At 34.3% G+C, this 18,326-nt stretch overlaps 1 protein-coding gene across 1 annotated transcript in view; it reads left to right on the forward strand.

Annotated features, from left to right (window-relative positions):
- Positions 1-18,326, forward strand: part of SS18 (SS18 subunit of BAF chromatin remodeling complex) — a 76,200-nt gene that overhangs the window by 41,437 nt on the left and 16,437 nt on the right. Inside the window, exons 5-8 of the mRNA XM_065889289.1 lie at positions 166-387; positions 12,762-12,929; positions 13,608-13,712; positions 17,365-17,487. Coding sequence (XP_065745361.1) covers positions 166-387; positions 12,762-12,929; positions 13,608-13,712; positions 17,365-17,487 — 618 coding nt within the window. The remainder of the gene's footprint in view (positions 1-165; positions 388-12,761; positions 12,930-13,607; positions 13,713-17,364; positions 17,488-18,326) is intronic.

The following is an 18,326-nucleotide window of genomic DNA, read 5'->3' on the forward strand; positions in this document are numbered from 1 at the left end:
CATTCATGTAAAGCATTTACTTTGTTTGCTATTGATTAAATACTCAAGTTATTGTTTGTGCTCTTGTTACATTAATGCAAAAAAATAAATAAGCTTTTTAAGGTACTTTTGTATAGATCATCTGTTTAACTTTCATATTTTGGTTCTGATCACTTTTCTTCAAAGGGCCTAACCATATGCCTATGCAGGGACCTGGACCCAATCAACTCAATATGACAAACAGTTCCATGAATATGCCTTCAAGTAGCCACGGGTCCATGGGAGGTTACAGCCATTCCGTGCCATCGTCCCAGAGCATGCCGGTACAGAACCAGATGACCATGAGTCAAGGGCAGCCAATGGGAAACTATGGCCCCAGACCAAATATGAATATTCAACCAAACCAAGGTAAGTAAGCTTTATAAAATTCTTGACTAGGATGCTCCATTAGCCTTCGAAAATCAAACAGTTTTTTCAAAATGTTAGCTGATTTGCAAAATTACAAGTTTGAAGTGAGGAACAATAATACCCATAGAAAAGGAACATCAAGTTCGAAACCAACTTAAAATAATTTTTTCCTTTTACATTTAGAAATTAAAATGCTCAATTTAGCTTTTTAAGCTTATTTATTTTTATGTCTTTTGGACAGTTTGGGATTTTATATTTTTGGATTTTTAAGCTAATCAATGAATAACCAAACATTTGGCTAGAGCTAGAAAACTGAGAAAATACAATTTTATCTTTGTAAGTACACTCCTTAAAAAACATCTGTTCTGTGGTTCATTTTACTTGTGAAGAATATATTAATTTCTATGAATTTCCCTTGATTTAATGTTTTCTGATGCTGTGTTTCAGCATTAAAGGTAATTTTAACATAATTTGTTATTAGAATGTTCAGTGGAGGTGCTGCTGTATTCTTATATTCTTAGAGTGGTGTGAAGTCTATTAAAGTTTATTACCAGCCTCAGAGAATGAAATTGTTATCATGTTTCTCTTTTAAGTATTCTTGTGAATAATAACTAAAAACCAGTAAGCGGCGCTCTGTTCTGCTAATTGCCTGGGAAAACATTTGGCCTTTTGCCAGCCTAAAGCTATTTCAGTTACTAAATGCGGTGAGGTTAAGAGTCTAAGATAGAATTAAATGTATTTGCAATAACATTTTCTAGATTTTGCTTATGAAAAACACATCACCAGAGTACACCCAGAAAAAGGAAGTTAATCTGTTGATCATGATTTTTGATGAAATAATATATTGTAATTTTAAAATATTAATAAAGATATTTTCTGTAATTTAGATAAAATACACCGGAAACAAAGGGAGATAATAGAACAAATTGTCAATGGATGCAGCTTCACAACTGGCACTTGCTCCATTTTTCCCCGCAAAAGTTGTTCAGTGCCCATGGTGGAGTATTTTTTTTTTTTTTTTTTATATTCTGTCAATTAAAGGTTCAAAACAACAGCAAGATCCAGTCAGTGCTAGATCAGAAGGGGGTTCAGATGTTCCTCTGTACAGTTTGGTGACCAGGAAAAAGCAGAAAAATCGATAGTGATTCTTTACAGCAACCGCCGTAGTTATGGTACACTTCTTAGAAAGTATAGTTAAGGAAAGGTAGGATGTGCGCAAAAATGGATGTTGCTGCAGCATGGTTTGATATGACATTATAAGATCTGAAGAAGGAAAAAATAATGCATGCAGCAGTGTGTATGTAGAAAATAGTTAACTGTTTTTGGAGAAAGGACTTGAAGTGTTTATAGGAATTTTTTGTTCAAAACATAGGGACCAACTAGTCTTTCTATTTTTTTTTAACTAAAATTATTTTTCTTTTATTGAGTTATAATTAACATACAATATTAGTTTCAGGTGTACAACATCATGATTCGATATTTTCACACATGAAATGATCACTATAAGTCTAGTTACCAACTGTCATTGAACAAAATTGTTAAATATTATTGACTGTATTCCCTATGTGAAAAATTAAAAAAAAACGTATTAATGCAAAGGCTAATATAATAAAAACATGTAGACCTACCACACAAAACATGTCATTTCAAAAAGCTGCTCAAAAAGTTGGCCCTATTAAATTTACTGATTATATATTACTATGTTCATGGTCATTATAAAAATTTCAACAGTTACTATTTTTTTAGCTTTAAAAGAAAAATGAGTTTAGATGACAGTGGCATTGTAATTGGTGCCTACTTTTAGTTGTAGTTTTATTTATTTTTTTTTAGTTGTGGTTTTATACATATCTGTGAATTGAGAAAACTGAAATATTTTTTAATTCAGCATTTAGGTTTATTATTTTAGCAGAATATTTCCCTCTAAGTTTTCTTATGAGGACTACTGCTTTTAGGTGAAAGCTTTAGCAAGTTTTTAATGTTAATTTCTTTCTTAAATTGCTAGGAAAATGTTGTAAATAGTCAATCCAGCAAACTTTCCATGTTATTCTCACTGTTATCCAGATAAAGTTCAGTGACCATCACTTTGAACTTTAGGAGTAAGACCTGTGTTCAGAGTGAATCACTGTCTTCTTATGTATTGGATCTACTCACTCATGGAGAGAGAGCATAAGCTCCACTGGAATTCAGAAAGCTCCAGAAAGGGAGAAGTTTGCCTCTTTTGTTCACACTGTTTTGTTCTGGTGCCTAGAACAAAACCTGAGGGTAGGCATACAAATCTGTCTCTTCAGTGAATAGGAACTGAAACCAGATGTTATATGATAACCTGGAAAGACAGAGTTAGTGCCTTAAAGATGTTTCTTTAAAAGTCAAATTGGAATAGTAAGGCTTTCTGGACCAACAGATAGCATTTGGTAGAATCAGCAGTTTTCATTCCCAGGCATTAGTGATTATCGCTTTCCACATTTAACACCATTTTACTTACTTATTCCATATTCAAATATAAGGATTTTCACAAATTGTTATATTTGTGTTAAAGCATGTATTTCACAAGTTCCGGGTATGGTATATAATTCTTCAGACTTGGATCCAAGTATTGGCCCCATAGATTACCGTGTGTGGGATCTTTGACTCACTCACTCAGTTTCTTTAAGTAAGATTAAGTGAGATGATAGCATTTAAAAATCCTAATTTGGTAATTGTATAGTTTACATAAAATCAGTTAGAATAAACAAGGTAGTTTTTTTTTTTTGTAATAAAAACTCAAGATCAGTTTATTGGCTATTGTCTTTTTTAACCATAAGATCTAATTTATTTCTGGCTTTAATTTTGTTTGAATAGTTTAAGAAAGTTTTGATTCATTTAGCTAATAAGTTGCAAGTGATAATGATCTGATCTAGAGGCTTGGAATTAGAATAGTGGGAAATTTTTCTTTCAGTACCTTTATTATTGTAAATATGAAGGGCAAAAAGTATGTATTACCATAGCCAGGACTGTTATATTTACTCTTATTACACAGTGGTTTATTATCTGATCAGAGCTGTACACATCTTTGGGTTAGTAGCTACTGTTATTATCCTCATTCCGTGCATGAGGAAACACATCCTTTGGAAATACAGGCAGGCCTGCTGTTGCAAAGTTCTGATATGCATGAACTTCTGTTACCACAATTTAGTTAAATAATACCTGTTGCCGAACAACGTGGTTCAGAGTTCACTTACCATGGTATATTAACTGTGAGTAGTTGCATAAAGCACAAACTTGGCTGCTGTCTCCTCAGTCCACAAATCACTGTATTTATGATTGTCATGATCGATGACCATTCACGTCACTTTCAGATTCTGTCAGTGATTGATCACTGTGCATCCATCCGTTATGCACATAACAGCAAAGCATGGAGTTGTGTTGCTTCCTTGGCTCCCAGAGATACATGTTATTTTATAAAAATAGATAATTCAAAGAGGGCCTTGGCCAACAAAGATTAAAAAAAGTCTAACAAAGAAATGAAAAGTAACACTGCGGGAAATAAATCCAAGTCCTTTGTAAGTAGAATTAGAGAAGGAATTGCTGACCTTGGGAATGTTGACACTGCTGCCATTTGAGAGACTCTAGATCTGCATTGCAGGTCCTCAGTGAAGGTGAACTTGCTGATGTAAATGAGGAAACTGGCTGTGATGAAAGAACGAAGATGTCCCAGAGAAAGCGAGACTAGCAAAATATTTTGTATTAAGGAAAGTCTTGGAGACATTTCATAACATTGAAAGCGCAAAGGATAAAACGTTGGAAGTTGATCTGCTCTCTTTTTTAAAAATTTATTTATTTTTGGCTGCATTGGGTCTTTGTTGCTGCACGCGGGCTTCTTCTAGTTGCAGCGGGCAGGGACCACTCTTCATTGTGGTGCACAGGCTTCTCATTGCAGTGGCTTCTCTGGTTATGGAGCACAGGCTCTAGGCACGTGGCCTTCAGTAGTTGCAGCACGTGGGCTCAGTAGTTGTGGCTTACGGGCTCTAGTCGCAGGCTCAGTAGTTGTGGTGCATGGGCTTAGATGTTCTGCAGCATGTGGGATCTTCTGGGACCAGGGATCGAACCCTTGTCCCCTGCATTGGCAGGTGGGTTCTTAACTACTGCGCCACCAGGGAAGCCCTGGAAGTTGGTCTATACTTAAAAAGGAATATGCCAATTTGCCAAGCTATAGAAAAGATGCTAGCTCCGAATCATCAGTTACATCATGACAATTTGGAGCTAGCATCTTTTCGAACTAAAGATGGGAAGATAATAAATCATGTTTGTATACTGATAGGAATGATCCATTGGAGAGAGGGGAATTGATGCTGCAAGAGAGTGAGGAAAGGAACAATTGCAGGAGCAATGTATTTGAGCTGCTGGGAGGAGTTTGAGGTCAAAGTCCCCAAGACTTCTGTCACCTGAGTCTAGCCCACTGCAGAGTTACCGGGAACAGTCCCCAAGGTTGGCTTCATATCTGACACCAGTTACAAGTCTAGGGTTCCCAAAACTACTCTCAAGTTCAGTGATTTGCTGGAAAGACTCACAGAACTCACTAAAAGTTGTTATACTTAGAGTTATGATTTATTAGAGTGAAAGGATACAGATTAATGTCAGCCAAGGGAAGAATCCAGAAGACGTATGAATGGAGAGTTTCTTTCCCATGCAGTCAGGATGCTTTGCTCTCCTGGTCCAGTGTGTGACACACAGAGTATTGGTAACCAGGGGAATTCACCCGAACCTCCATCAATGTTCAGAGTTTATATTGGGGCTCCATTATGTAGATTTGATTGATTGATTGATTGATTGATTGCTCACAGTGTCTGTCTCAGTCTCCAGTCTCTGGTCCCTCTGGGCATGATTCAGAGCTCCCGCCAACCAGGTTCAGGAGCTTTAGGAATCCTCAGTTTAATAAATTTAGTAAATCTTCAATATAAAAAAGCACTGTGATATTATACTGAATTTTAAGTACAACATAGAATATCTACAAATGAAAGAATTATTTCAAATATTTTATTCCATAGAAATATCATGTGTACCTCCATAGTGGATTTGAGTGAGAACTGTGCATACACTCATCTTTCTTCACTGTAAAAATTGGTAAATTGGGCTTCCCTGGTGGCGCAGTGGTTGAGAGTCCGCCTGCCGATGCAGGGGACACGGGTTCGTGCCCCGGTCCGGGAAGATCCCACATGCCCTGGAGCGGCTGGACCCGTGAGCCATGGCCACTGAGCCTGCGCGCCCGGAGCCTGTGCTCCACAACTGGAGAGGCCACAACAGTGAGAGGCCCGTGTACGGGGGAAAAAAAAAAATGGTAAATCAACATTGGTAATACGGCAAGTTTCTTTTTGTTACAGTTTAGGTATACACAACCATTACATTGTAGTTCAGACTAGATGCTTTGTTTAAACATTTGATCATTATTCCTATATTGGATGGGTTTTTCAAGATTGTAATCTTTCCCCCACTGATGACATTTTTCTGGTTATAAAATATTTAATATGAAAAATTTGGAAAAGAAGGAAAAGCATAGAGCATAAAATAAAATCACCTATATAATCTTGCACTATAAGTTTTAAATTACTCCACAGACAGGGTACAGTCCACTTATGGATAGTAAGTAACCTGTACTTAGGCTCTTTGTAGCAACAGTTTGAGTACCTGTAATTACATAATTATTTGTAAATATCTGTTTTTATTATTTTTCCCTAGACTCTTTAAGTTCTATGAATTCAGGAACTGTGTCATGTTTTTGTTCACTATTTTATCCTATTTGTTAACTGATAGATTAGCTAGATTTCCTGCTGCTGTAACAAATTAGAAAACTAGCATCCTTGTCTGTTGTATTGTCATCCATTGGCTGTCATTCCATGAATGAACCAAAGGAGGAACCTGTCACGTACTGTCAGAGAAAGCAGATGATTGTCAGTTATACCAAAACCTTTCAGGTTTGGGAGACAGAATCCAGATGAATTTATATTCAACAGATTATAAACTTAGTTTCATTATGACTCATTTTAAAATATTTTTTATTTTGAAATAATTGTAGGTTTACAGGAAGTTGCAGAGGTAATATAGAGAGATCCTGTGTATCCTCCTTTCAATCATCTTTAAGCCCTGGCAACCACTGTTGCTCTCCTCTCCATTTCTATTATTTTGTCATTTTCAGAATGCTACATAAATGGTATCATGCAGTGTGCAGCCTTTTGAGATTGGCTTTTTTTACTCAGCATGATTAATATTTATTTGACTTGTTGCATGTATCAGTTGTTCATTCCTTTTTGTTGCTGAGTAGTATTCCATGTTATGGCTGTACCACAGTTTGTTTAACCATTCATCTATTGAGGGACATTTCAGTTTCTAGTTTTTGGCTTTTACAACTAAAGATGCTCTGAACAGTCGTGTACATGATAATGTTTTTGTTTGGACATTAGTTTTCATTTTTCTGGGATAAATAACCAGGAGTGCTATTTCTGGGTCATATCATAAGTTATATATTGAGTTTTTTTAGAAACTGCCGAAGTGATCACCAAAGTAACTACCATTTTACCATCCCACCAGCAATGAGTGAGCGATCTGCTTTTTCCAAGTCCTTGTCAGCATTTGGTATTGTCAGTTTTTTTCTTTTTTATCTTAGCTGTTCTAAAAATGTGTAGTAGGCTACATCTCATTGTGGTCCTAATTTGCATCTCCCCAATGGCTATTGATACTGGACATCTTTTCATGTGCTTATTTGCCATCTCTATATCCTCTTCAGTGAAATGTCTCCTGCCCATTTTCTAGTTGAATTATTTTTTAACTGTCTATCTGTCCATCCATCTACTCATCCATTAATAGCATCTTTTTCAGAATGCATTTCAGAGTAACTTGCAGATGTTAGTACACTTTACCCATGAATACTTTAGTCTGCATATCATTAGAGCTCAACGTTTAAAATTTTTTCTTTTAATAGTTTTTTCTTTAGGTAATATTTACATGCAATGAAGTGCACCAATCTTAAGTGTATCATTCACTGGGTTTTGACGTATTTGTAACATTTACTCCTTGGGATTCATTTTACAGCTAACATCCTAGGTGCCCTTATGGGATGCAGTTCTAATCCAGTTTAACCATTTTGCATGAACTATAATCTGGTTGCTTTTATGGTAAAAGGGGACAATTGGTTACTTCTTTTCCATTACACCTCTGTCTCAATGTGTGATCCTAAGAGTACCGGGATAAGAATCATCTGGGGTAGTTGTTAAAACAAGATTTGTCTGCTCCACCCCATACCTGCTAAATCAGAAACTCTGGGGGTAAATTTTAGAAATTACGTTTTACAAACATTCCAAGTTCATACTTACTTACAGTCCATTCCCTCAGAAGTTTTTTCTAGGCAGGATCATTTCTTCTGTACCTGATGGTTCATAACTTTTCAGCTTTCATGCTAAGTGACACAAAGCTATATGTTCTAATATAGCCCATCTCCATGGCTTTCTACTTGGACAAGATAGGACCTTACTTTCACAACATATTGTCACTTGTGTCCCATAAATCTAGAGCTTTTGGAATACCTTTCATTCTACAATAGATGTTTAACAGTGACTTTGTTTTCGAATTAATATTGTATAGTATAGTTGAAACTATTAAGAGAAGTTGGCTAAGAGATTGCCTAGCTTTTTACTTTGCTGGATTTATTAAGCCACAACACATCCCTTTTCCAATTTTCAATCACCAGAAAACTGAATACATAATCTAATTCTCAGACTAGTTTGTAGAGATGCCTGTGATTTTGAATTATGCCCTTGAGAATCCAGGACTTCTTAACTCAGCACTATTGACATTTTGAGCTGCATAATTCTTTGTTGTTGGGGCCTGTCCTGTGCATTGTGAGATATTTAGCAGTATTTCTGTCCTGTACCCACTAGGTGACAGTAGCAACCCCCCACACCAGTTGCGACGACCAAAAATGGCTCCAAACTTTACTGAATGTCCCCTGGGGACAAAATCACCCACAGTTGAAAATCACAGCCTTAAGAAATAATTACTGTAAGGAAGTACATGTAAGGATTGTCTGTGCTACTGAAGAAACTAACAATAACAGAAGTTACTGATTGATACTATTATGTTTCAGTACTTTTGAATACTTTCATGAGATTTCTCTAAAAAATTCATGTTATGAAAAGTTTGTATCTCTTAGTGAACTGTTCTTTTTACTAGATAAAATCTATCATGGTTCTATTTCTTCATTGGTTTCTAGGAAATTCAGCTAAGCTTGTACTAGTTAACAGTGACTTTACTAAGCTGCTGGGATTTTCTTAGTTACTTGGCTCATGTTCTTTTATCCTTGGTGTTATATCTAAATGTCTTATTATGAACTGCTTGAAACTCTTGATGAGCACAGATGTACGTTTTTGGTAAGTAAAGAATCCTATTCGCTTTAAGTGGCTATTTAATAGGTGGGTGAGCTAATTGAATTTACTGGAATACAGGGATTTTTTTTCTTGCAAATAAACCATTAGTAATACATTCAAATGAGAGCTGTAAGTGGTTTAGTTTGAGACTGAATGGTTAAGGAACAAGTAGTAAAATGTGAGCAGTAGATGATGAAACATGAACAAGAAAATAGGCTTGGAGTAGGTATTATCTACGCGGTTTCGTGGTCACTATAACAGAGATAATAGATGAAGTGAAGAAACTTCTTGTATTCTAGGATTTTATTATTAGAGTGATGATGTTACATAGAACTGTTTTCCTGGGAGATATTACATGGGAGAAGTATGATTTGACTTCGAAGAAGAGGTACACGTAATGGTTAAGAGCATGGCTTTAGAGTTCTCACCACCATTTCCTAGCTATGCAACTTTAGGTAAGGTTCTTAATGCTTGTATGCCTTAAGTTTTCTTACTTGTAAAGTGAAGTTGATAACAATACTACATGTTTCATAGGGTTCGAGGAGGATAAATAATAGACATAAAGCTCTTAGCTTGGGCTTCCCTGGTGGCACAGTGGTTAAGAATCCGCCTGCCAATGCAGGGGACATGGGTTCGAGCCCTGGTCTGGGAAGATCCCACATGCTGTGTAGCAACTAAGCCCGTGCGCCACAACTACTGAGCCCATGTGCCATAACTACTGAAGCCTGCACACCTAAAGCCCGTGCTCTGCAACAAGAAAAAAAAAAGCTCTTAGCTTAATGCCTGGCCCTTAATAAGTGCTCATTAACTGTTAGCTGTCATTTTTAACCTTCACTTAAAATAATTCATAGATTAATGGTATGATTCACAGAGTTTTAGTGTATTGGTTTGCATCTCAAGATATGAATATATATGCATGTATGTATATATTATATGTATATAGAATTTTAAAAATTATATAGTTCTAAATTCTTCACAGATTATTTGAAGCTTATTTTTTTTAATTAATTTATTTTAGTTTAGTTTTGGCTGCTTTGGGTCTCCGTTGCTGTGCAAAGCTTATTGTTATCTTTATAGTTGAGTCTTAAAAAAATTCTTCTTTTTGAACAAGTAACTTGAGACAAAACTAAGTATTAACTGTCTCATTGGAGCAAAGAATTCCAGTAATGTAAAATATGGTGATTTGGGAATATTTTACATCTGTTTAAGATATAGGACATTGTTTCCATAGAATATCTGTTAGGGTGTGAAACTCAAAATGGAAAGAAATAATGTGGTGATGTACATTTGTGACATGTCCTTTTAAAACACTTTTACAAAACCATATTATAATTAAGACATTAGTAGGATCTTTGTATCACACTTTTTAGTTCATCTTAGCATCAGAATGATTTATGTAAAAGATAAAGAGTAACCTTTAAGCATACAGTAATGTGTGAGGTCACTATTTGTAGAAAATGATTTTAATAGACTTATAATCTTTACTCTGTAGCACAAATTTTTAGAACTTATTTTGGGGGTAACCTTTTGAGATTTAGCTCTCTTATTTCCATTAGTATCTCAAGAGATAACACACATTTATTTGCCAGTGTAGCATATTTCATTATCATAAGAAAAATAATATGCTTCCTAAACAATCAGAATTGAAGTCGAATTTTTTTTTAATGGATAAGGCTTCATGGGAAAAGATGAAAAGTACCATGTTTTAGCAGTGCTCTCCTCCTCCATTCTCTGCCGTTTTAGGCTTGATCTTGAATGATGTCAGGGATCCTTAGAGGGAGAGAAGTGACAGAGAATAAAAGAAGGGTGGTAATTGAGCTCTTTGGGATTGGAAGTGCTGACAGTCCCCAAAGATAAAGCACAAGTGGCATGGTCTTTTCTATCTAGGGCTTAAACTAGAATTACTTTTCTCCTTTACAGCAGAGCTTGGAATTTTGTTGTTATTGTATCCTTTGGGATTTCCCCCCAGCTATTGTGTTTTTGTTTTCTTTCTCCTTTATTTTTAATTTTGCTTCCAGTGCATATTATATGCTTTAATTTTATAGTTATCTTCTCTTAAGACAAGAGGTCTTTAATCAGTGATGGAGAAGAAAGACAAGGCAAAACCTTCATTTACTGAAAATGAATTCTATAAATGGCCAATCATGCTGCCTACTATATTATGAATGCTAGTATTCAGTACTTTATTATATACAAAATACATTTTAAAAATTGTAACCTCAGTTAAAGTAGTGTTTTGGAACTTTTTAAATTGCATAATTTGTTTCTGAACTACTAAGTTTGCTATAGCTTCAGTAGAGGCAATGAAGAACAGTAGAATAAATGTGCTTTTGAAGTCAAACTTGAGTTATGCCTGATTCCCAGTTGATATCTATTAGCTTATATGATCTTGATCTTTGGATTCTTTGGCTAAAAACTTGACAATTAGTATCCTTGCCTTTGGTAGTTGTTAGTGATTTACATTAAATAAATGTGAAAGCGTGTCTGGTAGTGTTAAGTGCATTCTGTGTCAAGTTCTCTTCCCCTCCACTCTCCACTGAGCCACCTTATCCCTACTATTAGGAGTTTATTGTTGAAAAAAAAAGTCCCAGAGTAACCTTTGAAAGGTTTATATTTATGTCAAAATTAGAAGGAAAAAGGAATTTAAAAAGAAGTAGAAGAACAGAAGAAGGCAAGTAGGAGAAAAAGAGTTAGCTCTGATAAAATACTTCTTTAGATAACCAGTTCTTCAAACTGGAAGAGTGAGTTCTTTCTGCTTACATTGTTGCTGCTATTGTAGGTCAGCAACATATTTAAAGAGGTGGGCATGTTTTGTTTTGAATTTTTATATAAATAATGAGCTTTTGGCTCATCTGGGCAGTTTTGCCTGTAAAAGTTTTCTAGTTCTTTGCCTTTTGTACTTTCTTCTTAAATTTTCCCCAAGTCAGTAAAGGCGGGGAGTATGTAGCTCTTTAGGCGGTAAACTGGGGGATGACTCATACATACTTCTCAGATAGTAATGGTTATAATGGTAGAATGATGAGCTCCCCATACCATAACTTAGCCTGGGGAACCTCTGAAGAGCTGCTTACATGTTTACATGACAACACAGAACTTTATGGCCATTGTTCATTATATCATATGATATATTTTTACTGTTGCCAATGTGACACTATAGCAGTGGTCGTTGGGCTACCTCGATATTACTCGCTTTGGAAACCGCATAGTTCTGATTTCTAAGTCTATGGCTTAGTGTAGTTCTCTGCCTAGGTGTTTTTGATTGTGTATGTGTGTGTTAGAGCTTATTAAGAAGCACTGTATAGTCTTGATTTCAGGAAGACCTTTTTAGTTTATAAATCTTAAAGTTGGAAAAAGGAAAGAAGACCCTTAGATTTTTGTTTTAAAATTGTTTATGAAATTCCACCAGTATAAGGAGTATATTCATAAATGTGTTTGTAGTTTCCCTGTCTACCATTATATAATGACGGGGCATTGAAAAAGGAAAAAAAAAATGGATACACTGAAATTAGATTTCTTTCCGTTAGTTCGACTACTGATTTGCTGTGTGATTTTGTGGTTTACTTTGTTTTGGTATATGTTCTTATGTAGCATAAGGATTCTATCTTTCCTAGAAAGATTGCATAGATAAATACTATATAGTACATAATAAAAAAATATATACATTCAGGATGTTCATATATTGTATCCACTCTTTTTTTAGAAATTGTTACAGTATTCCTCCAGTGGAATTCAAATCACCTACCATGGATTACTTGTTTTCCCTTGTTTGCAGATTATTTTAGGCATGTGAACTGTAGTTCAAAGATTTGTTTTTATTACTTGAAGTCAGTTTATCTTGCAATTATATATATATAAATATATAAATATATATATATAAATTATATAGTTTAGGGATTATATGATAAAAGATTTTTGTATTTCTCTTAAGATGTTAAAATTATATGCCAAAAATTACGTGCATAATGTTTTGTCTGTTTTCAGGTCCAATGATGCACCAGCAGCCTCCTTCTCAACAGTACAATATGCCGCAGGGAGGTGGGCAGCATTACCAAGGCCAGCAGCCACCTATGGGAATGATGGGTCAAGTTAACCAGAGCAATCATATGATGGCACAGAGACAGATTCCTCCCTATAGACCACCACAACAGGGTACGATTCCATTTGGAAAATTTTTAACAGTAGTCGAAAGGCTTTAAATTTTAATGAACTTTTCAGACAGGCAAAGTCAGAGCTTTTTGTTTCTTGATTTTTAAAAATCATATTTTATTATTTTTCTTAAAAGGTAGTGGGTATAGTAGGTACAAAGGGTCACAGAAAGTGGATATGAACTTCCTGGTTTATAGCTTTCTTTTATTTATTCTTTTCTGGGAAAAGTTTACGTCAAAATTTTATATCGAAAGCTTACTAATTTACAGCAGAAAATACTGTTTTATTTTTGAGAAGTTACTAAATTTGAGAAGTTACTAAATATATGATCAGAAACAAACCCTAATTTATTTCAAACTGCTCTAATATCAAAATAAAAAAGAAATTAATTTTCTTCCAGTTTGAATCTCTTTTTAGGAAGTTAATGTTTGTTTTTTTGAGTTGGTATTGTTTGATACTGCATGTATGGTCTTAACATTAATTTTTGTGAAATGTGGTGTGTGGTGTTGCTGTGTGTTTATGTATGTGTGTGTATACGAATAGTCAAAAGTATCTGAAATGCCCCAAAGCATGGGAGGGGAATCTACAGAAATCATCTCTCATAACACCAGATTAGACGGAAAGCCTTTGAATGACCTGGAGAACAAATTATTTACATCTTGACTGGTTGTGGTTTTTCAGGCCCACCACAGCAGTACTCAGGCCAGGAAGACTATTATGGGGACCAGTACAGTCATGGTGGACAAGGTCCTCCAGAAGGCATGAACCAGCAATATTACCCTGATGGTAATCTCTCCTAATGTTAACTTTCCCATTTTCTATCCCTGCCCAGTATTAATGTGGGTAGCTACTCAAAACATTCTAATCAGAATGAAGAAACTAACAATGTGTTTCTTCCAAATTTAGAAACACTTCAGTAATCTAAAGCATCAATGGTAGCATTCGTTTATAATCTATTTTAAAGTATATTTTGTTTGGTTATTCCATATTAGTACCATCAGGAATCATGTTCTGTCATTGGAATCCTTTCTTACATAAAAGAGGATCCTTTTATATTTGGAATTGTTCATTTGAACCAAAGCAAGTGTTACTGATTTACTTTTTTAAATAAAAGCTTTTTTGAGGTAATTCATATACCGTAAAGTTCACCCACTGGTTTACTTTTATGCATTGTATAAATACGAAGAGAATATAGTTTTGAGTATTCTTCCAAATTTCATCATGTTCGTTAATGTTGCATATGTCTCAAAGAACAGAACTATGTTTATATACATTAGCATTTGCACTTGAGAAAGATTTTAGAGACTGAATCATATCCATAATATAGCTGTTTATAATAGAGTTAGTAGAATAGAAAGGCATTTGGAAACCAGATTTTAACTTTAGTTACTTAGTTTAATGGTATGTTTATTTTTTAGTGGGAAGGTGGCTTGTGAAAAAGTGGTCAGTAAAAGATGTACTGTGCTTAGTAGTAATACAAGCATACAAGCAGGCTTTCATCATACAGTTCTTTGTTTTCCTGTATGTTTGAAAACTTTATGATACAATGTTGAAGAAAAAAATAATACAAACAAATAAAATTGATCATATAGAGGTGGTTAGATTTTTCTTGTTTGGAAGGACTTGCCAGAATCTTCATTTATTTTAAGCTCCCTTGATGTATTTACGGTAAACCGCTTAACAGAAAACTTGGGCAAACTAAGAACTTCACGCTAAAGTGTTGGGACCATTTGACTAGAAGCTAATGTAAGCTAGCAAGAAGATATAATTTGGTGTATTTAAAAAATAATTTTGTCCACCCCTTTTTATCAGTGTATAAAGCATAAGTGGTATGGGGACGTTGGCTTTTTCCTGCAAAGATTCTGCTTACACAAGCAGAACAAACACCTGTAGAGTTTTGCACACAAAATCTGTTAGTGGCAGGGATATGTATGGATAATTCTGGTTAGAAGACAACATTGTTTTTTAATGTTTTACTTGCCCTGAATTATTTAGAATGTTGGAGTTTTTTTTCTTTTTCCTTTCACATGTAGACATTATTTAAGTTTTTTTTTAATGAAAAACTTTAGTTACATTTATAGACTATAGATATTTTAAAGAAATGAACTCTAGGTTGTTAAATGTTATACGTTAGGAAGTCTGCTGAAAATAAATGATTGTTTTGTTTAATTTTAAAAATACATTTTAAGTAATTGAGTTGAATTTAACACTGTTATTTTGGTCCTGAGTATTTCCTGAAATGTGAAATTTGTATTGTTATAAATATGAACTTTCTATTCAAAATAGAGATGTTATTTTTGTAAATAGCAGAACTTTAAGGTTGCTATAAATAATTCATTTTATTACATAATGGAATTTTAAAATTTCAGTGGTATCATTTTTGCATAGCTGTGTATTAATATATTTGTCTGACATTTACATAGAGTATTTATTCCATTTATAACAACAATTAATTTTCTTAAACAGCATTGGATATTTTGTTATTATGCTTAGATACTATGTCAATAAATATGTAGATTAGGGGTTGGCAAACTTTTTTCTGTAAAGGGCCAGGAAATAAATATTTTCGTCTTTGCAAATCATGTGGTCGCAGTCTAAACTACTGAACTCTTGTGGTAGCATGAAAACAGCTATAGAAAATATGAATGGATATGACTGTTCCAGTGAAACTTTCTTTACAAAAACAGGCCACTGGCTGTGTTTAGACTGCAGACCATAGTTTGCCAATCCATAATATAGATATTTATGAGGTGGTTTGGGAACATTGGAATACTAGAGCAATGAGTATTACATTTATTTATAACTATATTCCTCCTTACTTAATTAGGTATTTTTCTAAAATTTAGTTCAGATTTTACCTAACTGAAAAGTTATTTCCTGCGATTTCTTTGAGCATCTTAGTTAAAAGGACTAGAGTATTGATTTCATTAAAAGTCTGGTCATCTTGCAGGTGTAAATTTATCGTGCCTTAAAATTAAAGGTGTACTCTAGCACTTAACACAGTATTAATTTTATGAAGGTGTATGTTTATGATACTCTAGAAATATTTTCTAAAGGCTCCTAGAATGGCAGGATTAAGCAATATATTTTTGCATCTGAAAATACTTTGAGATACGTATACTTTAAGCAAGTTAATAGAAAATGTGAAAAATTTGTTTCAGTTTCTTTTAGGGGAAAAAAACTTATGGAGCTCTTTTATATTTTGCATTGTTTTAGCATATGCCGTGGAATTGGCGACCAGCAGAACAGGTGTTTGACAAAATATAATTGCTTCCTTTGTTCGTTCTAATTTAATTCAAGTTATTTACATGTGAAAGTCCTAAATGCTTTCATTCTTTTTTTTTTTAATTGAAGATAAAGTTTTTTTTTCCCTCCTTGATGAGGACTGTCAGAGTTAAGACTAAGTGTAATGTTTCTAAAACTGTTTTTTGCTTTAAAAAAAATTTGCACGTTATCTCAATATGAAAACAATCACATTTGGTAAATATTTGGCTAATGCAATTGAAATTATTTTTTATGTATTTCCATTTCTTTTTCTTTTTTTCAATTTTATCTGAAAGTTTAAATATATTTAGGGTTTTCACTCAGTGGCCATTAACGTTTCTTCCTGTCTCTTGTCGAATTGATGTAGGTCATAATGATTACGGTTATCAGCAACCGTCGTATCCTGAACAAGGCTACGATAGGCCTTATGAGGATTCCTCACAACATTACTACGAAGGAGGTATCTATATACCTTCACACACATACACATATATATCCCCTTCTACAGGAACGAAAATTCTTGCATAAGGCAACTTCTACCCACGCAAAGCTCTCGTAGAATACTAGTTGCTGGCTGTCTTGAAAGTTGCAGGGAGCCTAGAACAATCAAAATAATTTCCTTACAAATATTTAAAATGTATAACCATGACTTGCCATTTCTAACAACAATAAAAAGACTAAAACATTTTAAAATAATTTTTTCCTCAGTGGAAATTTTCTATTTGAACATAAATCCATCAATCCAATTTTTTTTTCTTGTGTGTGTTTACATATGTATAATTTTACATATAAGTTTAGTGCCTTTAGGAAACAGCTTGCTGATCTTGTGTAGCTTAGTGTGTGCTCTTGTAGCTGTCTTTAATTTTGTCTTTTTTATTTTATTTAGCATAGTCATGATCTTATGACTGTGATGTTCCAGTAAATGTAATGCTCGTATGGCAGAGACGCTGAAAATGCTGCAGTTCAACCTTGCACAATTGGCTTTAACTGCAGTTTGTTTGGCCGAAATCCTTCTGTTTGGTTTGAGTTTTTTCTTTGTTTTGTTAACTTTTAAAAATCAATATGGCATTTTATTTTGTTCTTGTGTTGTTTGCTATGCATCTTAGAGGAAAAAAGTTAATTAAGCAAACTTCTCAGTTTTTTTTTTTTTTCCTCTTCTCCAATTATCCTGTAGGGAATTCACAGTATGGCCAACAGCAAGATGCTTACCAAGGACCACCTCCCCAACAGGGATATCCAGCCCAGCAGCAGCAGTACCCAGGGCAGCAGGGCTACCCAGGACAGCAGCAGGGCTACGGTAATGGCTTACTGCAGTTTATTCTTGTCACCAAAAAATGTGATGATTACTCTTTCATAATACAGACGTGGATATTTAATGTTTATTTTTCTAAGGATTATTTTTGAAAATTCACAGTTTTAGCTTAGCTTGTTACTGGAGTGTTTATATTTAAAGTGTTGTTCTTAAACTAGTAATCCATTTAAAAAGAAACATAAACTAGAGATGGTTCATTGACCAAAGGTAAGGTATGTAGTCACTCAAAATGAAATCCTTAATGAATTCTTAAACCTATTTGGCATCCACAACCAGCCAATAGCTTTGTATGTGCTTGGAAAACTGATGAGTTGGGTGATGATTAACAACATGTACATAATCTGCTTGGCAAATTTGTTTCTAAAATTAATGACTGTTACCATGAAAAGTAACATTGATCTTTTAGTGTACAAGGGAGATCTATTTGGAACACGTAAATAAAATGCCTTTGTCATTCTCTGTTAAAATAGCAGTTTACACATTCATAGGAGTATATTTATTGCAGGTATGTATCTTACACTTTGGGAGAAGTATAGCCATCTTTTCTTATTATATACTCACTATGATGTCTACTAGTTGGCTATCTGACTGTTAGATAGGGAGGGGGGGAATAATACAGACCTGATGTCTCAGTCTTAAATTTTCTGCTTCTATAAAAACTATTTTAGATATAGGAAAATATGATTCCTACGATAGGAGAAGTAGCTGCTTAATCTGACATCATCTTTTGCTAACATGGCCTCTTTTTTAACATTAGTAGTGTCTTATTATTTTTATTAATTGGTTTAAACTCTGCTGTTATTATGGGCACCTCTTTCCACCTG

Source organism: Phocoena phocoena, chromosome 13 (assembly GCF_963924675.1).
Source record: "Phocoena phocoena chromosome 13, mPhoPho1.1, whole genome shotgun sequence".
Lineage (NCBI taxonomy): Eukaryota > Metazoa > Chordata > Mammalia > Artiodactyla > Phocoenidae > Phocoena > Phocoena phocoena.